Source organism: Catharus ustulatus, chromosome 1, assembly GCF_009819885.2.
Source record: "Catharus ustulatus isolate bCatUst1 chromosome 1, bCatUst1.pri.v2, whole genome shotgun sequence".
Lineage (NCBI taxonomy): Eukaryota > Metazoa > Chordata > Aves > Passeriformes > Turdidae > Catharus > Catharus ustulatus.
Window position 1 is genome coordinate 39,970,270 of NC_046221.1, and position 27,874 is coordinate 39,998,143.

Sequence of the window (27,874 nt, forward strand, 5' to 3'; positions counted from 1 at the left end):
CCTGATTCATACTTTTTTCCAGCATTTTAAACCTTACAAACTAACTATAAGTAAAAGCACATAAAGTTTTCACGTCTGTTTGTGCTAGGAAAGACAAAACCATCTGTGCCAGACAAGGCTAAGGTTTCATTTCTTCTCATTAATCTTGCTGCCAGTTCACAGCATTTTATTTTCTTTCATTTATTTTGCTTCTTCTCTCTTCTTCCTCTTTTCTCTCCCATTCTTCCATTTTCACCCAAAAAGTCATAGCATTTTCTCCTTATGCTTCCTCATAAAAGAGGGAAACACTTCACAATTGAGTTTCACAACTTTTAAACTAGGCTCATATGATAAATGAATAAGCAGAAGGATGGAACCCAGCTCACACAGACTAGCCAGACTCCTCTTTTTAAATATGCAAATTCTGCCTCTGTAAATGTGCTAAATAAAACCTTTGAGAACATGTGACTTCTTTTCTAAATTTTTAAAATATAAAAATTACAGTGCCTATAAGAAAAAATATTGTACAGTGAAAGGAACCGTAGCAGGTAGAACTAGCAATGTCTGCTGAAACCATTAGGTGGTTTTCAATATTTCAGAAATATATGCATATGTGGGTGCTTGTGGAAATAAACAGCCAGGGTTATTTAATCCAGGACTGTTGTCCTGCTACTTGCTTTAGCAGTGGTAATATTATAAAATATTTAAATATTACATTTTAGAATATGGATTTCAAGATAAAATTTCATTATTTCCAACCTTTTGGACAAGTATTAAATCACCATGAAAGAAGAGCACACAGATAACTACAATAAACTTTGTAAACAGTTTCTAATATGTAAGGAAAGGCAATATTAGGAAACTTGTAATGAACAGTGGTAGTAACTTTATCCTTGTTCTTGATGCATCTTAATGAGCTCCTCTGTGAATCAGTGCAACCACTTTTTAAAAACACACTGAATTTCCATTAACTTTTAAAGTAATACTACACATATACTTATCTCATCAAGACCTGGGGTTGACATTATGCTCAAATTTCTAAACATGAGAAAGAATTAATCAGAGAAAAGGTATACCCAGAAGAACATGACTGTTCATCTGTAAGTTAACCAGAGGCAGGTTCTAAGCACAGAGAAGCAAATGATTCAGGGCTCAGGGTTTTGGTATGTAAAGAGTTCTCTGAAAATCTGCCCTTTGAGAAATGAACAGAAATTGTATAGACCAATATGGAATCTTGTAGCATCTACAGATAAAACAAACTTACCAAAGGAATGAATGACCAAAGCTGCATGGGAAAAAGCAGTAAAATACCAAGATACACCATGGAACTAGAACAGGGGTGCTAACCAATAGCCACATAGATGTTAAATGCATCCTTCCCTCTCATAGTTCTGCATGACACATGGGAGGGAGTTTTTCTGAGAAGCTATACTTCAACCACAGGGCTCACCTGGTTGCTGCTTCCAAAGGGAGTCATAAGTGGATACCCAGGGAAGAGTAAGAACAAAGCAAGCACATATGAGAGCTCCCACCATGAGTCTATCGATCCCCAGGTACTCCTCAGCCCAAGGGACTGCCTGAGCCCTTGTGGCCTTTCTAAAATGCAGCAATATTCAATGGATCTCTTTTTGAACTACAGCCAGTCTGATCTTGTGTATATTTCTTGTATTCACAATCCCCTCTGGCAAGGAATCCCAGTGTTTGACTCTTCATGTGCAGAACCATCTCCCTCTGTTTGTTTTAAAACAACATCAATTTAACTCCCCACAGACAGTGATCCATGTCTCCAGGGCTCATTTTGCAGACTACTGTTTGTGTGAATATGGGAATGCTAATGGTTGTTTACTCTCTTCATGTTGTGTTAGATAATTCTTGTAATGCCTGGGAATCTACTAAAATAAAAGTGAGAAGACAAAACACCATTTTCAGAATATAGCTCAAAATTCATAAAACAGATCTTTAAAACAAGGAAGTTACAGTGAAACCATTTAGGAAGTCACTCAAATCACTTTCAAAAATCACTTCAGATCACTGCCACCTTTTTCTAAAATGCTGATTCTGTGTATTACTTTCCTCGTGAGCTTTCAAATCAATTCACATGGTCTTTCTGTAATCTCTCATTAAACGTTCCACTTCTTCCCACTGGGAAGTAGACTGTATGTTTGGCTGCTGCTTGGTAAAAAAATCATAGGGATACATGCACAGATCTTTCTTTTTTCAAGGTGATGAAACAGTTCAAGTTATTTTGGTTCTAAAACTGCTTAAAGAGATAGCCAGTATCTTGAAATAACACCTCCCATTGAAGGGCTGAGGTTTGAATAATGGCCGGTAAAACAAAGGTACTAAAACTAGCAGTCTTGACAAATATGTAATTTGTTAAGGACAAAAAAGGTAAATAAACAAATAAAATTTGCCCAAACAATGCAGTCAAAGTTTCTTCAGTAAGAATGACAGACTCTTTTAACTTCAAATAAACTCAAGCTTGGTACAGGTCTAAACCATTTCCAGCAACACAGCAAAGCAATAGTGAAAGGCCTTTGTCTATGGCAACATTTACACATTTCCTTAAACACTTCTCTTCTGCTGCAACAAGCACTGTAGCAGATCTGATGCTATTAAAGAACATAATGAGAAGTGCATTTAGTGAATGTAGAAGGTATTTTTATATGGAAGTAACTGGAAAATGCCAGATTGGATTGATCTTATAATCTACCAACAGCTTTACAATTGGCACACAAAAAAATTACAGTCCTGTCTACATTCAGGGATCAATACCAAGGACAATTAAATTCATTGCTCTGACATACAGTTATGAGAAGAACTAAACAGCAGTTGTGGTCAGGTTTTTGAAGATCATAAGATGGCAGGCTGAAACTCCTGTGGCAAGCACAGCAAAGTGCTTTATTTTATCGGAGAAGACTTAGAAAAAACAGAAGGACATTTTACTCCTTTTAAATAACTACTCCAAAAGATTCTTGCCTGCAAAATGAACAAGTACATTTTATACTGACAACACTTTGCAGTTCTCCTAACCTGATGCCAGTAGTGAAACACAGCTACACAGTCTAAGAATTACACTCAAATTTTCAAACACAACAGTCTGCTCCCATCAGAAATAAATTTCAGAAAAATGAGTTAACAAAAGAAACAGCTCTGGTTTAAATAACACTACTGTAGAAATAGACTAAATATACTGATAGATCATTAAAAACAACATAGAAAAAACATATTAGCATTAATATAATGAAATGTACTTAAAATGATGAGCAAATGCTACAAAACCAAAAAAAATACTGCTACTACCAAAAAAAAAGTTTGTTCTTTCTGTTCTTTGTGAAATCTAATCAGATGTCCCTATTCTTTTTTTTTTTTTTTTTTTTTTTAATTGTGTGATCTTTTGTGGAAAAAACTGTAGGTAAGTTGGATAAGTTGGAAAGAAAACACAATGTATTACAGAATTGCATAAAATTTGAAACATTATAAAATGTTTCCCAGACAATTTGGCTTTTGTATTTATACAGCACTTTTACAAAGCACTTCTAAAAATAATAAATTTTGAACCAAAAAAAAGGTTAAATTGACCCAAAGTGTCTGTAACCTAGAACATAGCAAGTGTGATATTTTTAACTGCATATTCAGGAATACGCTTCTAAGTAATAAGAGCCATCATGGAGTGATTCATAGCTTCATGCAAAAACATCCCACAATATAAATCTTGTTAACCTTTTGAAAATCCCCAAAAGCTCATTACAAAGCTGCTGAATCCTGGCGTAACAAAACCTTATATTAAAGTATTTACTACCCTCCTAAAAAGTCCATTACTTAAAAGAAATAATACACTTGAGTTAGTCGGATTTTATCATGGTCTGGCAGGCAAAGAAGTGTCAGACAGCGATGTATGTCAAATTAAATTATCCTAGGAAAATAATTCTAGAAATTCGGAAGAAATAATTTCTCAGCTGATGTTAAACAATAAGCTGTTCGCCGCCTGAATTTATGTCAAGTTTACAGGGTAATGAGCATTACAGTGAAAAGACTCATGAAGAAAATGTGGTACCTTTCCTATTCTATTACTTTTCCCAGTTCTTGGAAACTACGTGCAACACCCTTGGAGACACTGGTTTTCAAATGGATTTGTTGCACGAAAGCTGATTAATTTTCTTCTCCAAATGAGGGACCTGTTTCAAGAAATGTTGCATATTAAATTCTACTTACTGAAAATATGCATTTATGACATTTAAATTATATTCCCGAATGTAAGCACTTAATTTTATTGTAATTCCTATCTTGATCTAACTTTACAGTCATTACCAAATAGAACAGTGTGGATATTTGAGTAGAAGCACAATGACTGAGTTGATTTTGAAGCTCCCAAGTAAAAGCAGAGTAAAACCCCAGCATTACTGAAATCAGTGAAAGAACTGCTGCAGTTTTTGCTGGAACCACTATTACACTCTTTACATTCTCTCTTCATCTGCCATGAAGGTAAAAATTATGAGATTTACTGTATTCTGTGAACACTATCTTCTGGGTTTTAGAACCCATTCTTGAATTTCTTCTTCGGTTTTCACTCTAGTAAATAAAGTAAGATGAAACTATGTCTCAAGGTTTGTCCTATATTTTGGGAGAAAATGTACAGAAGGGAGCCTTCAGTGATAGCTATGGTCAGTGAATAGTGATGCTAAAACCAGAAGCTACAATTACAGTGTTGAAATAGCAAGAACTTTCAAAATTATTTTACATATTTATTTACTGTTTTCTCATTGAGAAAATAATACCTTCTAACTTTTTCACTATTCTGTTGTGCAAATGTATGCACATGAAAGAACTTGCTCTTATTGTTAAGAGAGAACTCATTTAAAATGCTGATAAAGTTTATTTCTCAGACATTACTCTGTGGGTGGCAATTGTTGGTGCCAACTGTAAAACTGCCGATGAACACTGCTGTTGCAGCCCACTGCATCCAAAGCAGCATGGCCACCAGAGCAAGAAAAGGAGATTCTGCCCCACTATTGCCCTCTCATGAGCTGGAACACTGCATCCAGCTCTGGGGTCCTCAGAACAGTAAGGACAAAAACCTGTGAGTCCAGAGGAGGGCCACCCAGACGATCACAGGAATCAAATCTCTCTCCTGTAATGAAACCTGAAAAATTTGAAACTGTTCAGCCTTGAAGAGGGAAAGCTCTGGGGAAATGGGCCTATAAGAAAGTTGGGTACAAATTTTTTTAGCCTGCAAATGTAATAAAGTCTGGTTTTACTGCCAAATTCTACAATCTCCTGTCAGAAAAACTCTAGATTGCACTAGAACCTGAAGGCTTTCAGGCAGTGGAAAACACATACTGCAGTAGAAACGTAACATATGGGAAGAAAAATTATCTATGAAAAATACAGAATAATACAGCCTGTTATTTTAGTCAGCTGGTTTGGTTTCATATTAGATTCTGTACCCATATTCCAGTGACTCAGTAACAGAACCTAAACTTCCATTATCATTCATTAGAAAAGGACTCTTGTCTGGTTCTGGATCATGGTATTTATGAAGTTTTTATACAGTTTGAAAGACTTTCATCTGTGTTTCTCTTCACATTTGCACTCATGTAGGGAATGTCATTCCTATAATCAGAAACAGAAAATATGAACTGCTCATAATGAAAAGTGCTGGACATCTACAGCCGTACAAACAGTCATCTCCATCTCAACCCTTTTTTTTTTTTTTGCTTGATGATCATTTTCTTTGCACATATTTGTTCTGCTGACTTCTGTCAGAAGAAATGCAGAAAATGTAGGTCCTTCTGATTAGGCATTGTGTTTCTCTGAGCTTAGCAGAGCTGCCCTGCCAGGGGCAAGTCCAGGGAGACAGGATTGATTAGAGCGCTAGTGGAAAATATCCACAAATCCACCCTCCATACGAAGCCACAGATCCAACAGATAAGGTGATGATAAAGTGGTTACACTGCTTTCCTTCCTCATCTCTTGCCATGACACAGTAGAAGCTATTAACGTCTCTCTCCAAAACCACAGCAATCTCCAGCCCTGTAGTAAAATGCCATGAAACACACAATTTCACATGAGACAAGGGAGAGCACAACAGAGAGTTGGAACAGACCAAACTTCATGCCAGTGCTTTAAATTCTTCCAAAACAGGTATCTGTCAGATGAAATCACCATGTCCAGAATGCCTTCAGGACAGTGTAAAACCACTCTAGCAGGGCCTGCCAATGCAGCCTAAGGACACTAACTCCTTCCCAATCCTCATGAGGCAGTGATGCTAAATCAGAGCCTGACACATCAACCAAGGGTCAGTATTTCACTTAATTACACAAAACGCCTCAACGCTCTCTACTTCCTTCTTATATTTGTCTCTGCTTCAATGGGCAGTAAACAAAATAATTTAAAAAACCACCTTTTCATATTACCAAAAAATACAGTTCACTAAGAATGTGTCTATTTACATAATACTCTGTTTCTTCCAATGAATTTTACCCTATACCTTTTATCTAGAAACCTAAAGTCAGAAGACCATCTTTGTTGGTGAATGCAGCTGTTATGCCTTGCTGCTCACTACAAATGGATGGGAGCCTTCTATAGAAAAGAAAATTGATCTGCATAGTCAAGTTAAAATAAACTGTCTCTTGGGCAGAACACCAGAAATACAGTATTGTTAGTGATGATTTTCCCTATGTAGCACATGCTGTACTTTGCAGGTTTATAAAAGATCCCATTAATGCATTTGACCCTTGAAATACGCATTGACAAAGAGTATCAGTAGAACATTTTCTTAGGCAAATTGATGAATACTAAAACAAATTCTGGAAGTCTGAAATTCTCCGGTCTTCTATATGCTCTCCACATAATCAACATGCCTTTTTAGACACCCTGTTCTGGGACTAGACACATGGGGGTTCTGACACAGTTAATTTATAAGTAACCTTCAGATGCTTTGCAACTGGGAGGGATAAGATGGTTAAGCAGGCCTAAAATGGTTGATGGTCATGTACACTCTGGATCTTTAGCTCACCTGTAGACCTAGTCCATGTACTTGGTAATCTATGTAAAATAAATTTGACCGTCTCACTTTGAAGCTCAGGGGATATGTCCATGTTACAAAATAACAGGATGCTCAGCAGAAACTGTTACTGTGCTGGCAGTTCAGCAGGAATGCTGAAGTTGGAATGTACATTTAGAACAAAACACAACTAGGTTCTGGAAAGCAAACCAAGGACGATGAAAGTTTTGAAAATGTTGAGCAAGATTACTATGTGTCCCACATCTCTGTGCTCTGGATGGAGGAAAGATTTCCATTCCCAGCACTAATAACTACAGAAATTGTTAAAGAAGCATTTTTTCAATAAATATTCAGCAATAATCGCTCCAGAAAGGAAAGAAATATTGCACAGATGTTCTTATTAAGTATATTACCTGACATACTGCTGGGAGTTATGGATATGTAATCATTCTTGTCCTTCTCCCGTCACCAATGTCACCTGCCAAAAAAAAAGAAAAAAACCCTCATGTAATATGTTCATAAATGTTTATCTGCAGAATACCATCAACATTTAACCAAGATGGAACCTTCTGGATCTTGAATGGCATGGTCCATGTCTGATAGTTTAACACATTAAATTCAAAGCACTTTGCTTAGCTACATGAGGTAACAAATGTAGATCAGGTCCAAAACATTGTGGACTGGAGGAGCTGTGGAAGCAACCTTTAAAAGCTCATGTCTACTGATGTTGAAAAAAAAAATACTTCTTCCCACTTCATGGAATACTTGCCATAATTTTTTTTTTTGCAGAAGTTCCTCTAAGTGTCATATGTGACTTTAGGAGCTAACTGGTTTCTACTTTACAGTTTCTAACGATATATGCCCATTACTCTCAAGTTCAGTAAAAACAGAGGATTCAAAGGAATTTGAAATTCTCTGTCAAAATTATATAGATTCTTACTCAGGCAACCAAAACCCAAAAGTCTACTGACTTTTACAAAGTTCTGAGATGTAAATAGTAATTTTACTCATATGATAGAAAACTAATTTATATGTACTTTGTTAATTTTTGAACAATGACATCTTCTATTTTATTAACAAGACATATGCAGCTGTGAAGACCTGAATCTGGCATTTTAAAGTCTTGATTTTTATATTTAGATTGTGCCCCCCTTTCATTTGTCCCTATACACACATACACACACACTGAAATAGTAACTGTACTCTTTTTCTGTTTGGTAGGAAAGATCGAAGGCCTGCAAGCTACTGTAGTGCCAGGAGAGAAAGTAATGGATATCAGTTATGACAACATCCTTCAGCCATGCTGGTATTTATACCAGCCCTCATGTTTTTCACATGGAGGCATCACAGGCAGCATGCCTGCCCAAAACACAGTGCCCAGCTGGATGATCCCAGCCCGCTCCCTAGTTTAAGCATCAACAATCCAACCCAAGCAGAGACAATCCTAAAGGCATTACTCCAGAATAGCGACAAGATCTCATTAGAATTTTTAAGTAAGAAATCCGGGGCCTACAAGTGACCCAAATAACACCTGTGGAAAACTAGCCGAGTCATGCTCTCTGGAACATCCCCCTGTACTCAGCATTGGTGAGGCCACAGCTCAAACACTGTGTGCAGTTTTGGGTGAGTTTTACTTCACTTTAAAAAGAACATTGAAGTGCTGCAGCATGTCTGAGAAGGACAACAAGGCTCACGAAGAAAACATGTCCTGTGAGGAAGGGCGGAGGGAGCTGGGGTTGTTTAGCCTGGAGGAGGCTTAGGGGGAACCTCATCGCTCTCTACAACTCCCTGGAAAGAAAATGCAGTGAGGTGTGACTGAAATGAGAGGACCAGAGGAAATGGCCTTCAGCTGAGACAGGGAAGACTCAGACTAGATATTACATCAAAGTTTTCACTGTTATGGCGGTCCAGCATTGGAATAGGTAGCCCAGAGGGGTTGTGGAGTCACCATCCCTGGAAGGGTTTAAGATGCATCTGGATCTGGTGCTGGATGATGTGGTTTAGTGGTTACTGTGGTAGTTCTGGGTTGATGTTTTGACTGGATGATCTAAAAGGCCTCTTCCAACCTTGCTGATTCTGTGATTCTACCAACAGAAAACACCTCTCTTTTAATGTTAGTGTGGAAGAGATATTTTAGACAGGAAGTAGAACCTCTCTTAAATTGTCCTGATCATAATTTTATGGTAAAAAATGGTCTTTGTTAACAGACTTGTGGATTTTATTTCTCTCCATCCATTCAATACCACGTCCCTGTTTCCTCACACAGGGAGCCTTTCCCTTGAAATAAATATCCTCTCCTAGCAGCGGGCTGAACATCGAGCGCATCTGCTGTGTTTAGGTGAGAACGGGAGAGCAGGTGAGCCGCAGTACCGGGTAATCAAAGCAGCCGGGGACACGGCCCCGCCGCTTCACCTCAGCCCATCGCCTCCGGGGCGCTCCCACACCCGCGGCTCTGCTCAGCTACGCCGCGTGGGCGGAACGGCCCCAGCCCGGGGCGCCGCTTCGCGCCCCGCTGCTCCAGACGGAGTGTGAGGCACGGCCATGCCCCGGGCCCTCCGAGAGCCGGCTGCGGCCTGGGAGGCAGAGGGCAGCGCGGGAGAGAAAAGGCGCCGGGCGGAGCCGCACGGAAGGGGCTCAGGGGCAGCGCGGCAGGGAAAGGGCTCCGGGAGGAGCCGCGGCCTCCCCGCCCTCCCTCAGGCAGAACCGCCTGCGGCGCGGCAGCGCCCCCTGGCGGCACGGCGTAGCCCACAGCGCCATTCCCGGGCCTTTCGTGTTTCCTTGTCTTAATCGGGGAGCTCTGCATAAACCTGGAAATTGAATTAATTGCTACACCAAAGGTCGGAATTGCTTATGGTTTAAAAAAATACCCGAAACCAAACAATAAAGAACAAAAAAGTCCTCAGCAAACAACAACACACAAAACATCCCCTCTCCCAAATAAAAAAAGTAGGAAAAATCCCTAACAAGCCCATACTCATAGAATATTCGGAGCTAGAAGGGACCCACAAGGATCGTCGAAGTCCAGCTCCTGGCCCTGCACAGGCCAACTCTAGGAATGTGATCCTGATGGGTCCCTTCCCGCTGAGCAGATTCTATGATTCTGTGATTCTGCGGATGTCTCCATGTGCCTGAGAGCATTGCCTCGGGCTCCTGGAGCTCTGGCAGGCTTGGGACTGTGACCACTTCCCAAGGAGACAGTTTATTTTGTCCTTTCTAATTTCCTAGTAATCTGGAATGATTTCTTCCTGCAGTATATTATACTGAATGGAAATTACTGATTTCAGGATATAATGTTCATTCTATTTGCAAAGCACACAGAATGCAAAACTTACTGAAGTTTTACAGAAGAAACTTCTTTACATGCAGGATTCAGAGCATTGGAACGTGCTGCCCTTGGAAGTCATGGAGTCTCCCTCTCTAGAGACATTTAAAACACACCTGGACACGTTCCTGTGTCACCTGTAACCTGCTCTAGGTGACCCTGCCTTGGCAGGGGGTTGGACTGGATGATCTCCAGAAGTCCCTTCCAACAAGTCTGTGAACTGGTAAAATATCCTCCCGCATATGTATGACAATGTATTTTTTACTTGTCTTTTCTCCCAAGCAAGCCACCCAGGACTTCATCTGGGCTCCTAAAAACGACAGAATCTCTTTAATCTTATAAGGGAAGAGGAAATATTCTGCTTGATATTTGCCATGTACAAACCAGACAACCAGAGGCGACAATGCTGCTGACATCTTGTAGAACTTCAAAATCCTTCACAGTGTGTCAATCCAGATTTGAGAGGGTACAAATTTAGATCCTCCAATTTAGGCCTCCAATCAAAATCAAATTCTGACCCACCCCACCACGTCATGGGTTCATGTCGTGAACCTCAACAATAAGTAATTTCCCAGAATTTAATTGTGGTTTGGTGACTCAGTGACACACAAGCATACTTGAAGCAAACAATTGAGTGTTTTGAACAAAAATTCTGTCCCTCCTGTAAATAATTACTTACTAAACCTAAAATTATTGGTTTTGCACCAATCTATTTAAAAGGACAATTTTAAAAAAGGGATAAATACAATGTTCTTCAATGAATTCTGTATAATGAGAAAAATTCTTGTTATCCTGGGAGTTTTGCCATTTTCCCTGATGAGACTAGGATGTGGCATAAAAGCAGCTGTCACTTATGTAAAAAAACTAATTACTAAATAACTGTAAGAAAAGATGGTCTTTTGTTTGGAAGCATTACACTAACATATCTGGCTTTGGCAGTCTTTTCGTGTACCAAAGTATAAAATGGAGAGTGTGCATCCTCTTTTTCTCCTCATACCTGCCTAGAGACAAAGTTTCTTGGAACAGGTCTTGATGTTGCTGTAAATATACAGCATTTCACCCATCTGGCATGTCCACTAGGTCAATTTAGCAAATGCTAAAAGATACACTTGTAATAAGTAAAAAGATGCTTTGTGATGATGATGATTTTAATCATAATTTTGATGATTATTTAAACCATTAATTAAAATTATAAATAAATAATTATTGAAAACATAGTGATAATTAAAATCTTTTCTGAGTTTAATAATCTTCCCAAATATCTTGGGATATTTTCTAAAGGATGCTTTAATACCGCATTTTATACACCAGAAATAATTTCCTATTTTTCTTTCCAAGGAATGTGGCTCATAGCTGGAAACATTGTGGAAATATAGAACTATTTATCCATTCTGGAACATACATAGCGCAGTCTTCTGAAGGCACAACACAGCTTCTACTTCACATGAGCAAGAATATTAAGTGGTGTCCACATTACAGTAATTTCACAACCATAAGGCGCACCGGACTACAAGGCGCATGCCCCGGGAGTCGGCAAAATTCGCAACTTTGTAGCTCATATAAGGCGCACCGGACTATAGGGCGCAATTTTTTTTTTGCAGTGAGGCTCCGTCCCCAGCACCTCCTGCGCGGTTGCTGGCCAAGGCCCCGCCTCAACCTGGCAGCCATTGGCCCCCAGGCCCACCTGTACCTGGCAGGGGGGGTGCCGCGGGCCCCCTGGCCCGCATTCACCCGGCAGCCATGGGCCCCCAGGCCCACCTCCACCCAGCTGCCGTGGCACTGCCGGCTCCCCCCACGGCTCACAGCTCACACTTCCGGTTTGGCAAATTTCGCAACTTTGTACATCAGATAAGGTGCACCGGACTATAAGGCGCACTTCCGGGTTTGAGGGAAAATTTTAGTCAAAAGGGTGCGCCTTATAGTAGTGAAATTACTGTAATTGAAGCCAGTTCCTCTTGAAGGCATAGTTGTGCAAGACATTGAAGGAAACCAGTTCTTTTTAAGAGTCTACAGCTGAAAAGTACATAAGCAGGCACAAATGGGAAGGATGTGGATGAGTCACAGATGAGTCTCCACTCCATCAGGCCAGTAATGTCTGGGGGTCTTTACGGAGACTGCAGAGTAAGATTCTTTCTTGCCAGAAGTGACACAATTTTTATGGCTAAGCTTTGTTAACGTCACAGGGAGCAGGCTTTGTTAGATTATCTTTTGAGTGTTGAGCACTTACTTGCCCACAAAAGAGCTACCCAAGGTCTCATGGCTGTGAGTCACAGTCTCTGAGCACGCAGGATTCAGAGGCTGCTATCTCACATCCTGCATGACCTCCCTGCTAGAGAGCTGCAGCAACAGACTGGGAACTATGCTCCTTCTCCATCACTGGCATTATATCCTGCTTTTTTTAGTTTTTTATTTTTTAAACAAGTTAGTCCTCATGATCATATTGGCTACCTCAAGTGAAAGCAGCAAAATACATACTGCATCCTGATACAGAGTATTGTTTCAGATCTACGAAAATAATATTCTTATAGTGCCCCTAAATAAACTTAAAAAAAATAGATATCTTTGGAATCTTCAGCTCCTCTGGCCTGAATAGGTGATATTTGGAATTAGTTCTCAAGCTCTGGTCTCCAATACAGAAGTACTGTCTAGCCATTGCCAGTTACTGCAGATCCTTACTTTTTCCTTAATGAAAGGTGATTAACCAATTAGCATTAATCAGTGTAGTTAGGTGTTTTCCCACTTTCACCAAGTGCCTCCTCCTTCACATGAATACATCAGATTAACCAATGACTATCTAACAGGAGTTTGCTGCCCAGGGGATCAGTGTGTTTTTGACCGTATTCTGATGCTTCAGATTTAAATGGTGACTACCAGTCTCCTCTGGGCCAGGGCCAGGGTAATTTTGAGGTTTGAATCCTGGTTCCTGTCCACACCATGAACCACACACCTTCTGGAGGGCCTCAGGCTTCCCTTCCCACTCATCAAGCAGCTGCACAGGGTGGACAAGCACTGCTGCCTCCTGTCTCTCCTCAAGGCAGGTGGGAAAAGTGATTTTGCACCTTTCAGAAGCAATGACAAGCTTCCCGGCTCCTTGCTGGACTGCTCTTTGATGTCCCCTTTTAAAAGCCAGAGAAAGGGCCATGGGGCAACCTGGCTCATTTGCACAAATCGCTCCTGTAACCCTACCTGCAATTCCCGATGTCTCTGGCTTATCCCTGGCACTCTTACACAACACTCTTACACAATGCTTGCCAGGAGCTGGGCTGCCTCCCAGGAGGCTGAGAAGAGGGACAGGCTGCTGGCAGACCTGGGGATGGGGGAAGCCTGCCCAGGTCCTGGGAGCTGACGGGGACACTGAGCGGGATAGCAGAATTTGTAGGTTTTGGAACCAGGCACAGGGGGAAAGTTCCATCACAGCCAGAGAGACAGCCCCAGGACACCAGCCCCTCATGCCTTCCATTCCACAAGTTATGGCACTTTTATTTCTTTTTCTTGGGGGCTATCTTCACTTGGGGGTGATGAATTATGGGATGTATCATCTGAATATTTTGTTCTGTAAACTCCCTCTGTGAAAGTTGCTCTCACTTTTAAGTTCTTATTTAGTGAAAAATCCTGAGTAACAGCTCTGAATCAGGAAAAATTACAGAGTAGCCCATAGGCTGTATTGATGCCTAACTGAATTTTAAACTTTGTTTCAATATTTAATATTTCAATATTTAACAGCAAAGCAGAATTAGTATTTTGGAGCAAGTTATACAGAGGATTTTGCAAGTTATACATATTCAGTATAAAATGTACTAGACCACTGTTTATGGTACCTGATACATTTATCATGAACCAGCAAAACACATCTTCCCTTGCAAAACATAATGAACAACTGTGCATTGCATGAGAAATAAAAATCTATCTAGTTTTCCAAATATGTTTAATGAAAAGAAAAAGAACCCAAAAGAACTAGCTTGTAGGCACAGGCTCAGAAGTGGGCTTTGACTCATGCTTTTTATTGCTGGTATAGCTCAGTTCACGAGGACACAAAAACATGCAATAAAGCATAAAATCAAAACCACAGTGCACTATCTCTATAAACATTTGCAGTCTATCCCAAAACATAAGAACAAAAAGGCAAAGAGCTGTTGAGCTTCTTAATAGGAATGTCCAGTAATTCTGTGTAATACCCTCCTCACACAGACTCAACTCATGCTCAGCTCTGTGCAGGCATCAGCAGAATTTTTTACAGCATGAAAGACAGAAAATTATTACATGCAGACAATAAGTTTCATAAAAGATAATGGTAACTTCACTGTTTAACAGGTTTTTGAAAGCTCTTGTGTTTCAATAAGCAGATCTGCAGGATAAACACTACTGAATTAGATAGAAAAACTAATTCGTCCTATAGTCTCATTGTAGCAAGGCTTTGGATCTGGCATATGGTTTGCAGGACAGCCTGAACGATAAAGCTGTTGATCTGAACATAGCTACCAAAAAAAAAAAGAAAAAAAAAAAGAAGATTCAGCACCGCAAAATAAAGTAATGCAAGACAGAAGCAAGATAGAAGCTGTTTTTATGATTTCATCAAAACTTAATAGCTTACTGTATTGAGGTAAATATATCTTTTTATATGTGGAAAATGTAATAATGAATTATAATGCATGGAAAATATAATAATGCATTTCTTCATAGTCAAAAAGAAACAGAATTTTAGTGTGTCTGTCTCCCAGTAGCCTGAATGGATTAGAAAGGCAGTTTCATAAGTATCACTGAAAGAACACAGAGGGAGACTGTAATATTACCTTTAAACCACCTGGGCATCAAGCAGAAAATGGAATATGTAATTCTCCTTTTGCCCTGTACTTACAGAAATGAGTAATCTAATTTCCAGAGTATCTCAAATCACTTATTATCACGATCTAGAGCTGCTGACTGCCCTTAAGATGTAAAGGCTCTAAGAAATCTACTTACATTCAGTTTAACACTAGGTCAGCATAATGGGCTGCAGCCTTCTCTTTGCTTTACTTCATCCCCTAGCAGAAATGTCAGCTCTCCAGCACTTTGCTTTGACCTACTACATGTGTACACAGGAGGGCATGAGAGGAGCACAGAACTGGAGACAGCCCTGTTTAGCCACTGATAACCAGGGTTCTATTGCCTGTGAGTAATTTCCTGAACTTGAAGTGCTACTGCATGAGCTAGCCAGATTTGCCAAAGAGTATCTGATCTGTAACTCTGAATTAATCATTATTATTATCAATTTATATCATCAAAGAGTTAAGCCTTAATTCACAAAGAACTCTACCAAATTGAATAAAGTTGAGCAAGGATCCTGGAGGGCCAAGAACGATAGAAAAGCAAAAAGGAGGGGTGCTATACAAAAGATCTCTATTTTGAGTGATAATTTTGTGGGTTTTTGAGATACTTCATGGCTTTTGTGTTCTTTCTCTAGCACATGGGTGTTCCATTCAGACAACAGCTTTGATATAAAACTTTCCTTGTTTGTCTGTTCTGTTCTCTCAACTCAGGAAATATTAGCTGCTCTCCCTGAAATTTCAACAAGGGACAGTTTATCTTCAATACTAATTTCTCTTACTACTCACTTAGAAGTATATATTACACAAAGGCTGAATTACCTACCTACTCTGCAACTGACTGATGTTAGTTAATCCCAAAGATAATAAATTTCAAAGACTTTCCTCAAAACGGGTGAATTTTCCCCCTTATGATGGAATAGATAAGGAAAAGAAATATTTTCTAAATGTCAAGAGGGGAGGTACCTGGGTGAATCTTGTTAACATGAATGCATTTTGTCAACGCATCTTATATATGCTGTGCCTAAAAATCAGTGAAGCAAAAATGAGTATGTTCTAATCTACAAATGTCACTCTGAATAGGCATAAGTATTACTTTAAAGATTGGTACTGGCATTTGTTTGAGCTATTTTCAGGGAATTAATTCAGCTTAAGCTTTCCGCTTTTCTTACCAGAGCTTCAGAAAGTTACCACTTAGTTGAAAAAATAAATTCTAAAATGAAAAAAAAATCTAAATGAAAAATTGTTATCTGTATTGCAGGATTTGACTTACAGTGTGCAAATATATAGAACTTTGCAGAAAACCTTGGAAAACAGAACAAAAGATGCTTTTACAGCTATTGATTTAGCCTCATGGGTTTTGTCTGTTGTGTGACTTAAGGAGTTTCCTAAAAACTGATAGCTGAATTGCCAAGCCACTGAATTCTGAAATGTTTTACACAGATTCCAGGCCTGAAATATATGGCTTAAACTCAATTATAATAGGAAAAAATTTTGAAGGAGTTGATTTTCAACAAAATCAAAGTAACAGAACAGAACAAGAAGTTAGTTGTTTTCTGAAATCTATATTCCTAGCCACAAGAGCTATGGTGGGTGAATAAAGTCTAGCTAGAATCTGTGCAAGGTCCTTTCCACAAGTCAGTCTGGCAGACCTGGAGCCTTTGCCTGCCACTGCAGAAGTGGCTCAAGGGGAAAGGGCATCAGAGGGTCAATGACAATGTGACACACACCAGAAGAGGATAGTGCATCTCTGGATGTGTAGGTTCAGGCTTTATACCAAGCAGTAAAGCAGAAAACAACCCTGAAGGCACATTGAAAGCACAGCAGGCACACAAAAAAGTATGACTAATAGAAAAGGAGGGACAAACATGTAAAGTTAAATGATTATAGGGCTGGACTGACAGATATCTGTTGAGAGTTGACTATGGCTTAGTGACAAGGAAGTGAATACAGGACAGCCATGGTCAAAAGAGAACAAGGAATGATGGAAGAATGTGACTGCTGTGGGAAATTTGGTCAAATTATGCTAATGGTTACTGGTGGACATGTAATTAAGTTAGCAGGCAGCTATATTTAAAAAAAAAATCATGCCTGGTTTTAATTGATATTTTGAAATGGAAAACTTCATATTGCTATTTCTGAGGTTCACCCAAAAGCTTATTTTTCAAAAGAAAAAATTCAATGACTTCAGTAAAAATTAGGCTCAAATTGGAGAAAGCTTTCTGCAAACATTCTCTCTGAAATTTCAAAATACAAACCACATGTTTCATAGATATATAAATACATTTATAATTATTATAAATAAATAAAGAGTTTTAAGTTACCTGGCAAAAAGCTAGTGGTCATAAAATATGACTGTTTTAAAATTATCTAAATGCCCATTTGCTTCTGGTTGTGGGCAGACAGAAGTCATGAGAGAAGGAATAATACTTGTGAAAATGAAGTAGAAGCTCTTATTTCACTCTTTTTTTTTTCAAACAGAAAATTGCTTATACTCTCTGTAATGGCTTTGTCTGTATAACCAGCACTGCATGTAGCTAACTGGATTTCAGCTGAGGATTTTCACAGCTCAGAAGTTACCACATTCAAAGTCTTTAACTTTTTTTTTTGGAGGAGAAACACATTATGGCATATTCTCAAATAAATAATTCACTGATTTAATCTTTAAGGCAGGCAGAGTTTCCTAAGAGGTGTGTTCTATTCTCTATCACGTCTTATACCCTTTTTCCTAACCCCACTGGGGGCCCAGTGCAGAGAGGAGAGGACAGCTACTTTTTCTCAGAAGATATATACTGATATTAAGTACAAACATCATAGATGTGTGCTTGCTTTTGTGGGCAGACTGGAAATAAATCCCATAGCCTAAGTGTAAACAATAGCCTTTCAGTATGTCTGATAAAACAGTGATTTCTTCTTATTTCTTTAGCCCTCTCTTCTTGTTTGCTGCCTCATTTGCAGCTAACAATAATAGAATTAAGCCCAGAAATTAAAAGAAAAAGTTTAATCGCTGATAATTTCGCTATCTCTCCCAAGCAAACAACAAAAGTCCACAACCTTTTAACCTTTTCCATCCTATTTGCTAATTACTTATTTTCTAATTAACCCATTATGCATCTGTCAGTGTGTTTTAAATTAAATCACTTTAATTGCTAGTAAGTAGGGTTTATTTAGTTCCTGGTATGGCTCTACGGGGTCATGAGTGGGGAGCTGTTGAACCACTCTGAGTTACAGGTGGCTCTGCAAAACTGCTGAAGTTGCTGAAGATAAAGAGGAGTTAAGCTGCTTTCCTTAGGTGATTTGATTTTAATGTCCAGTGGCGTATTTCTAATGGATGAAAGTTTACTGCAAATACAGGAGGGTATTTTTTTATTCCTAGTATGGCAATCACAACATTAATTAGTTGCTTGAAATAATTTTTAATAAAGGAATAATTATGCTAATAGTTCTAGAAAATGCCAATACCACAATGCTTACTTTGCTGTGTAGCACAACTCTTTGAAATGCAGCACAACTGTATATTAACAGCCGAATTTCAAAATAAAGAGAATAAAGAAGGCCTAACACATGGGACAGAGGTATGAGGCTAACAGTCAACCCATTAAAAATCTTCATGCAAAACACTACAAAAACTGGTGATAGCTTTAAGATAGACATAATGTGTAATGAGGACAGACATAAAAGATTTTTTTTCTCTGTAGCGCAGCCCCCTTCTACCCCTTGCATGACCTGACTCGCTTCACTGACCCTGCAGAAAATACCCACTTTTTGCTGGGTTAGTTTTGCGCTGGGTTAGTGAGTTGAATTATCCCTGTGAGGTGACTGGTGACCAACACAGCTGGCACTAAGTGGCAGGAGACCACAGCTGCACGGAGGCAAGGGGAGGGAGATGAGGTTCACCATGCCTCAGAGATCAGCGTGCCACAGGAACGCAGGATGGGTTGATGTCTTTTGTAATAAACTAGGGCATTGGATATACTTTTTAATTGTTGAATTACTTCTGAAGCTTTCTGAAACACTTTTGAAGATTCTAAGTCTTGCACTGTCAAAAGCAAAAATCCTAAAGACAACATAATTCATTATAACTCTGTTTAATCCTTATATGCTGAAGAAAGGCACTAAGATGTGCTAGTTGTATGTTCTGGAGAATGACAGTATGAATCAGTAAGGTCAGTCTTCCCTTTAGCACTAAGTAAAGCCATGAATCTAGTACTACTGAGACATGAGAATGTATTTCCAGCAAGAACCCAAGTCCACACCATTGCTAAGTTACCTAAATGTAACAGTGGGCCAAATAGATAATAAAGACCACACACAGGAAAGACTTAGGTAAGAGTTAGCTAGCTGAACTTGCCACACAAACTTTGTCCTGAAAATTTGTTAACAACACTAAAACCCAAGACCAGCCTAGACTTTAAAAGTTTTCTTCCCTTTTTCTACCAGAAAACAGTAAGTACAGTAATTTCATGACCATAAGGCGCACCGGACTATAAGGTGCACCCCCTGGGAGTCGGCAAAATTCGCAACTTTGTAGATCATATAAGGCGCACCGGACTATAGGGCGCACTTTTTTTTTGCAGTGAGGCTCCGCCCCCAGCTCCTCCCACGTGGTTGCTGGCCAAGGCCCTGCCTCAACCCGGCAGCCATGGGCCCCCAGGCCCGCCCGGACCTGACAGGGGCGGTGCCGCGGGTCCCCGGGCCCGCCTCCACCCGGCAGCCATGGCACTGCCAGCTCCCCCCATGGCTCACGGCTCACACTTCCGGGGTGGCAAATGTCGCAACTTTGTCCATCACATAAGGTGCACCGGACTATAAGGCACACTTCTGGGTTCGGGGGAAAATTTTAGTCAAAAGGGTGCACCTTATAGTCTTGAAATTACTGTATATGAAATCAGGAGTAAAATGAATAAAATATTAGAATAAATAAAGTAGCTTATGGAGCACACCTGAATAAGACCTACAGCAACCCATCCAAAAGACAATTTTTCTGAGCAGTGAAGAAGCTGCAACTGATCTCTTCATCTTGCTGTGTTATCTATGTATTTTACCTTCAGCTACAGGCTACCAAGGCATGGCTGGAAGATTGTGTTGCAACATTCTGTTGCTGCCAGATTTCTACTACTGCATTCACTGTGACGCGCTCCTCACTGATCTCAGTAGCTCCACACCACCACAGGCAGCATGCCTGTGAAGCTCACCTCGCCACCCCCCAGTCTTTGTGCCACTCCTTGGCAGAACACTCCATTTGCTGTGATAGCACTTCCACTGTGAGACAGCTCACAGGTGCAGAGGAGGAACATGAGGGGCTGCACAATGATGTAAACAAGAGGGGGAGACTTTTAATTTTTTAACGAGGAGTTTTTGGATGGACTTCAGGGACAGCAAAGCCTGTAGAGAAGCCATGAAAAGCTCCACAAATAGATGTACCTGTCATACAGAGAGTGAGAATACAATCAGAAAGCTTACATTTGCTTATAAAAGGGGTAAAGAATCAAAGATTCTTTAAAGCCATAGAAGTGCAGTGAGACTCAGAAAGATATTTCTACCAGCTGATTCTGAACATGCTTTTATATTATATGACCCATCATTAAATGACCCATATTGACCTGTCCTGAGATGATGAGGCTTTGGACAGGTGTTCCAGAAGCTTAGACTGATAGAGAAAGCCAAAGCACTGAAAGAACAGCTTTAAGGGTCGTCTGCTTGTAAGCACACAGAGGCATAGGTACATGCTGGAAACAACCCACAAGAGTCCAAGCCTCTGGAAGGAAAACATGGAAAAATCGAGCAGGGGAAATTCAATTGTAAGGTCCTGTTCAGCACCATCTGCTTCCCCTGAGTTGTGAGTTGTACATCTGAAGCTGTTTTGCTTTCCTTGGTTTGTCAGTAGTTGGCTCAGATCTTTCCAGTTTCACTACTCCCTCCATTCAACCCCTATTTATGACTTAGAGCATGTATTTATCGAAGCAGTAAAATTAGGGGTCTTGAAAAGGCAGAGGGGGGTCAGTATGGAAGCAGCATTCTCCCAGTTTTTGAAGCAAAACCCTCGTTTGAGCAGATACAATTTCCCCAGAAAGCACACCAAAAATCACATGCAGAAATCTTATCCATCCCTTTTATTAAGTTCATTAAACTCTCAATACTACAGTGTTTCATGATGGCTATGTCACTGAGGTAACACCAAGGTATCAATCCAAATTTCTTTGCTCTCCTGAGTCAGTGGGATGAGCCAGGCTTTTCTTTGAATACACAATTCTCTCTTTTCTCCTCCTTTCCAAATTTCCAATTAATCTCTCCTTCTGTTCTAATTTCATGTCTTGTTTGTGCAACTGTGCAATAGGAAATCTGGATGTCGCATTTCATTCCTGACGGGCTCCACTCCCAAATGCAAAAGCCATGGCCCTGATGACTCCATCTCTGTGTGCTGCTCCTGTGCATCTGCTGCCTGACAAACGAACAGATCCTTGAAGAACATAGCTGCAAGCAGGGGCAATCACCATTCAAGGAAAACTTTGTTTTAAGAACCCAGCAGAGATGACTTCAAAGGTTAGCAGGAAGATGCTGAATCCCACCTGGTATGGAGTGCCAGGGGCAAGACAGTGATAAAGCAGGGAGTGCTCCCAGAGCTGCAGCACACTGAACAGTTACAAGGAATTGAAGAGTTTTATGGTTAAAACTCTATAGAAACACACTGCAGTGGTAAGGGATGGAACATACAAATGTGGAGATTACCCAAGTCAAGTTACCAGATGAATTTTCACCGCTTGTCTCAGGAAAGATTGCCCTGAAAATAAAGACAATAAAGAAGCCAAAGAGAGCCAAGGGAGAGGCCACAACCAAAACAAGTCCCAAACACAAGGCAAGATGGAAACCACTGCTTTTTCAGTAGATTTTAGTCCTCCATTGAGTACCATTTCTATTTAACTAATATGCAGTTTGTCTTTAGCCAGACACTCAGAGACAGTTTTTGTGCCACTCACATCAATCAGGAGAAGCAGAGTGGGAAATCATCCTTGTATTCCTGATACTGTGGCTTCCCATGATTTATCTCAGCAGCATCACATGGATATTAAAAAGGACAGTGAAAATACATGATCTTAGACGTGATATTCCACATACTTCCCACCAGGCTTATCTGGAAACATGCTAAAATAAGCATCACAGACATGCTTTTCATAGTGTCTCCAGTAGAAAAATATTAAGCGTGAAAAGCAACACACCAGTCTACATTAAGGACGTGGGCATTTTCCCATCCAGTGATGGGAAGAAGCTAATCTATCACAGCAATTTTAGAATTAATAAGTTTCATAAGTATTAATAGATGGATCTAATCTACATTCCACGTTATCCAAATTGCCTTGTGCTGAAAGAACAAGTTCTGTGTAATGAAGAGAAACAAACGAAGCTCACAGAAAAATAATTAAAGTTGGGGAGTTGCAACAGGAATTGGAGTCAGCACTGCCTCATGTTCCGTGTTGAAAATTCATTCTTACGGTTACCCAGCTTCCTCATCCATAAGGTGGAGATGATAATACTTGCTTCAGTTCCAACAGTATGCCACTAAGATCTACAGATAAGCCATCAGAACTGCTATTATTAATATCCTATATGCTTGGCATGCCTTTCTTACTTCAAAACAGTTTTACACAATGCATTTCTAGTCTACTCTCAGTGTTTACTATTTTAGACTTCAGGAAAGTTATTCTCAATTTATTTTACAACGCTTGGGCATATTCTTTGCCACTGGCTTTAATTCTATTTTACAGCTTATTAGTTTTATGGGATTCTGTTCTCTGTACAATGTGAGAACACAGGAGAGGAATGATTCAACTAACATCAGTTTTACCAACCAGCCAGATTTAACAGGCTATTTCTTGTTGTACCCTATAAACACAGTGAGCAGCCAATCTGATAGTTAATGATGCAAACCATAAGCAGAGGTAGTGTTTTGTGCCAAGATACAATATGTGGAGATTGCAAAAGCTCATAGTGAAATTTCTGTGGAAAAAACCAAATACAGCATGGAGGATTCTGTAATTTTGTGCAATTCAAAACGGAGGGTCTCTACTATGAAAAACAGATAGATTAATTAGAAAAAACCCAAAGATACTGACAGAATGAGAGAGCACCTTGTATTGTTCGTGGAAGGTATCTGCAATCCACTGTGGGAAAACTTTATCAGAACAGGATACCCAGATTTATTTTCATGCTCTGCTATCCTCCAAGAGACTTTGGTCTAAATGACAAAGCAGTTTGCTTATATGGGAAGCACAAAATGTACTAGCTTCTAGAGAAGGCTTATTTTTTAGTATCTGTGAAGTTGTTGGAGAATCTTACATAAGAAGTTATTTATAATGACTTTAAAATAGAATTTTCTTTGAGGTATCCTATCCAAATTAGAGGGGGAAAAAAAAGTCTTAAGAAACAAGATGATATGTGTTTTTAAACCAGGCTTTTTTTTTAAAAAAAAATCTTTGTAGGTCTCTCAGAAGGGAGACTGGTATACTATCAGCATTTTCTGAGCTGGCACAGAAGCTACAGGGGATAGTGTACTATAAAATGCTGTCCTTGATTACATGTAAACAACAACAACAACAAAAAGTCTTAAAAATTCAGAATAAAATAGCAGAGTTAGCAGTAATGACCTGATTCACAGTTCCTGAGTGCTGGAATTTGACAGTACTGGATCATTAGAAATGCCTTAATAACACAGACATCTCTCCTGAACAAACTGACATCACTACAATCCATAAATTTGCTGAGATTTCATAACCACACTAGGCTTTATTTCTCAGGTATTGTGGTCAACAGCTATAGCCAAAATATGTGCCTCTCTTCCAGTTATCTTTTTTTCAAGCATATATCTTTTTGCTATATTTTACAAGTATTTCTTAATTTTGATTTTTTTCATCCTTACACTTTTTTTTAGAATAACGGGCTATAATTCATGAAAAATCTGCTCTGCTGTAGAAATAATCCTTTACAACAGATTTAAGATGTCATTGTCAGCTTTAGGATATCTGTCTGTATTAGTCATCCTGCCAGCATTAAGATAGTAAGACAAAAGATAAGGGTCTGCTGGAAGGCCCATGAAGCCAAGGGATTCTTTCTACTGACGTCAGCTATTTTGTACCATGTTTCTCCAGCAAGGGATTAGGACACAAAAAAGAGCTACTCATGCCAAATTCTGTACTTCTTCATTGGCACTCATTTCCATTGAGCAGGCTCAATGAAGTCTACTGGAACTGTCACTCTTGCACCCTTTATACAGGTTTCAATGATTTCACTGATGGGTGAAGGGGAGCTTGGCAAGAGTGCCACAGACAGGGAATGGGGAGGGCAGAGGACCTGCTGGGGCATACAGCCACACAGGGCCATCAGGACCAATCCTGTCACCTGAGGTTTACAAGGTTGAGATGGATGTGGATAAAATGGGATCAAGGTGGGAAAAAGGCAATTATGGGTGGGTTTAGTGTGGAGGAGACGGGAGTGGGGAAAAGAGGCACAAGAGCAAAAAGAAGTGTCAAGAAATGGCAGAAGTAGTACCAGCAGATGCGAAAGATGTTAACCAGGGCTGCTTGGGGGTTACAACGAGGTGGGGGTGCACTTGAGTACTGCAGCCTGTTGTCCCAAAATGGAACAAACAACCAAGCCTGTTGTTCTGAGCACATCACATGCGCTGACCTGCTGGCACACTCGGGAGGACTGAGTGGGATGAGCACAGGGGAACATCCAAGGCGGATGGATCGAGCATTCAGTGCTGTCATGGTGGTGCATGTACCAAGCCTGACAGCATCAGCCTCTTCCTGACCTTCTCCTCACATGCACACCAGCAGAAGGAAACCCTCTCCCACCAACACTGCGTCATCTCCCCAATTTGGCATCAGCTAAATTGATAAAGGCGGCGGCACTTTCCATTGGCATAGCTTCGTATGTATTAGGGGCTTTGCCAGGATAATTTCACCAGCTAGGAGGGGATGATTATTTTTAGATGTCTCTACACAACATATGCATGCTGGAAAAATCATCTGAAGTCATTTCACTGCTTGCCTGGTCCCAAAGAAGGAGTTAATGTCTTTAAATTTAGTAAATGGAAGACCAGGTAATGAAACTGATTTGCCCATTTATCCGCAAAAATGCTACATTAAATTATTGCATTCTTACATTGAAAGCATTATTTTGGGGACAATAGGGACTTAGCTAGAAAACTAGGCAAAAGTCTCTTCCTCCCAAATTCTTTTTTTCCCTGGTGCTTTTGTAAAATAACCCTTAGATCTTTTTTCAGTTTTTTCATACTGACAAAATTTTCCTGTAAGTATTACTGCCTTTAGATACTGCACAAATTATCCTTAAAAGGAGTATATAGTGTATTATCCTCACAGATATCAAATCCAAGTACCCCCACTCAGAGTGTAAACTACTGATGTTGAAATAACTAAGGCTTAATTTTCCAGCAGACATGTTCTGTCTTTGGGTGCCAGCTGTGCTTCTGAAGTTTAGTTCAAATTCTGAAGTGAGACGCCACACAGCAAAAAGAAGTCATATATGAGTATTATTATCCTCAAAAACAAAAGAGAGTTCTACAACTTTTAAAGAGAGCTAGACAAAAAGAAGAAAAAGGGGCTTGTTCTTTAAGGAGAAGACTTAATAAAATTCAGAGACTAGCCTGCAGAAAGAAATCTCCACACCTACAGTAGATATAAACCCAGGTATGTCACTAAATATATTAACTCTTATTAATGACAAGGTTTTTATTAAAATCTGTTCCATTTTCCAGGGACAGCGACTGAATGTCTACTGAATAACCACTGAAAAGCATCCACTTGCACTCACAGCACATTTACAACTGAGCAGAAGCACTGTTCAATGCTACAAAATGCAAACAACTGCACAAAGAGCAGCATAATACTGGAGAATCCAGGCACTCCTAAGAGGAATCTGAGACTTGGGATCTTAGTCTTTGCCTGCATATTTCTTGCTTGGTTAAGCTACTAGAATATTTAACAGTACCATACATTCTTTATTAATGTTCTCTCAGGAAGACTGGTATTTTATACACAGAGTGCTTGTTAACAAGAAGAAGATTTTAAGCTGCTAAATAAAAAGTTCTGTTTTTTAGGATTTGTTCATCACTGAAATAGCCAAGAATTTGGAAGATCAACCTACATGCAGTGTCAAAAATCACATTTACAAGGTAAGTAACAAAATACCTGTATGCCTTTTTTGTTGTTACTTCTCAGCGGGGAAAACTTCTGACATGCAGGTAGAACTGTTTTTCTTCCAAATTACAAGCTATTGAAATTCCCAACAAATTTTAAAATAATTAAATCAGAAGGAAAGAACCTGCACTAATTTTATTTATTAAAAATCATGATGAATATATGGGTGGATGACTTTCCATAATTCTTAGGCAGTGGTAATCACAGTTCTCCTAGTCTTTGACATAACACTGAGATTTTATTTGAGGCCCAGATTTGGCAGCTGTACACAAGAATGATCTCAAGTGAAACCCTCTTTACAATGATCATCAGTTCCCTGTTTCAAGTGGTTGAATAAAGATGACATTCACCTGAAATACTTTGACTTTGCAAAACCAAAAAAACAACAAGCAGTCTGATCCTGATCCTGTTCCCATTTCACTCGAGAGAATTTTTCTCTACACACTGCTTATAGTCTTTCATGGAAAAGCAGAGATAGCTCAAGGCAGCAGGCAAGGTAGGCAGCAGCCTGGAGCAGAAAGCTGCCTACACCACCCAGGAGAAGAGGAGCGCGGTGCTCATTTGCAATTCCACAGCCCTCACTGGTGCACTGTCTCACAACTCAGATGCACTGCCTGAGATCAAGACTTTCAGATTAAATTTCACCAGTCCATGAGTACCCATTGTTTATAAGAATCAGCTGCTCTGGAGCTGGACAGATGATTGCCGAAATATTCTTCTGTCTTATGAAATTAGTACTACCATGTAAACCATCTGAAGAAATCGACGTTTTTACATACTCAGCAAACGAGCCCGCACTTTATTGATGCTGGGCAATGCTGGCTTCTCTCAGTACTTTTTCACAGCTGGTGGATATTTTGTTTTGTTTTCTAAATCCATGTAAAACAACTCCAGACTGATTTCAGTCCCATGCTGCACAGATTTCTCCCAGAAAAGACTGATCATTTTCTTTCTGTGTTTTCAGGGAATATTTAAATATTTTATATTAAAAGAGAAACAGCTTCAGCAGGGATGCTGAGAGACCCACACTCTGGCTAATTCTACCCAGCTACCAAGGAAGCTGACAGTCAGAGATCAAATCAGACAAGATGAGAGACAGAAATAGGAAAGCCTCAGTGCTGCCAACCTGCTCTCTTATGTATCAGGCATTTCTTCCTGGTTTTGGAGACAGGGAGGGATATAACTTGCCTGACTCCAGAACTGAGCACTGTCAGCCCCAACTCACCACCTTAGGGGTAAGACTTTGCTTCCATTCCTCTCCAAAGCATCTCTTATTATGGGCAGCTGGCAGGTGTATATGTGCAATAAGGAACACCAAGAATTAAGCCTGAAATAACCTTCAGACTCTGAGAAATAGGTGTCACAAAGCAAAACCTTCATGTATTTACCTACACAGGAATCCTGTACTGCACTTTGCTTTTTTGATCTCAAATTAAGTCTCTGGTCTCTCCAGTGTGCAGGTGCTCATCTCCTTGAAGGAAGGTAAGTTAAAGCACATACTCTGTTAGTCTTCTTTCATCCCACTTCATACAGCTTCCTAACATTTCAT

General features: G+C 39.8%; 1 protein-coding gene across 9 annotated transcripts in view; it reads right to left on the reverse strand.

Moving 5' to 3' along the window:
• THRB (thyroid hormone receptor beta) overlaps positions 1–27,874 on the reverse strand; it is a 158,440-nt gene that overhangs the window by 43,336 nt on the left and 87,230 nt on the right. For all 9 annotated transcript variants that reach the window (XM_033052577.1, XM_042779024.1, XM_033052553.1 and 6 more), the window contains one exon: positions 7,399–7,463. In XM_033052577.1, the coding sequence (XP_032908468.1) occupies positions 7,399–7,405 (7 nt within the window). In that variant the 5' untranslated portion in view covers positions 7,406–7,463. The remainder of the gene's footprint in view (positions 1–7,398; positions 7,464–27,874) is intronic.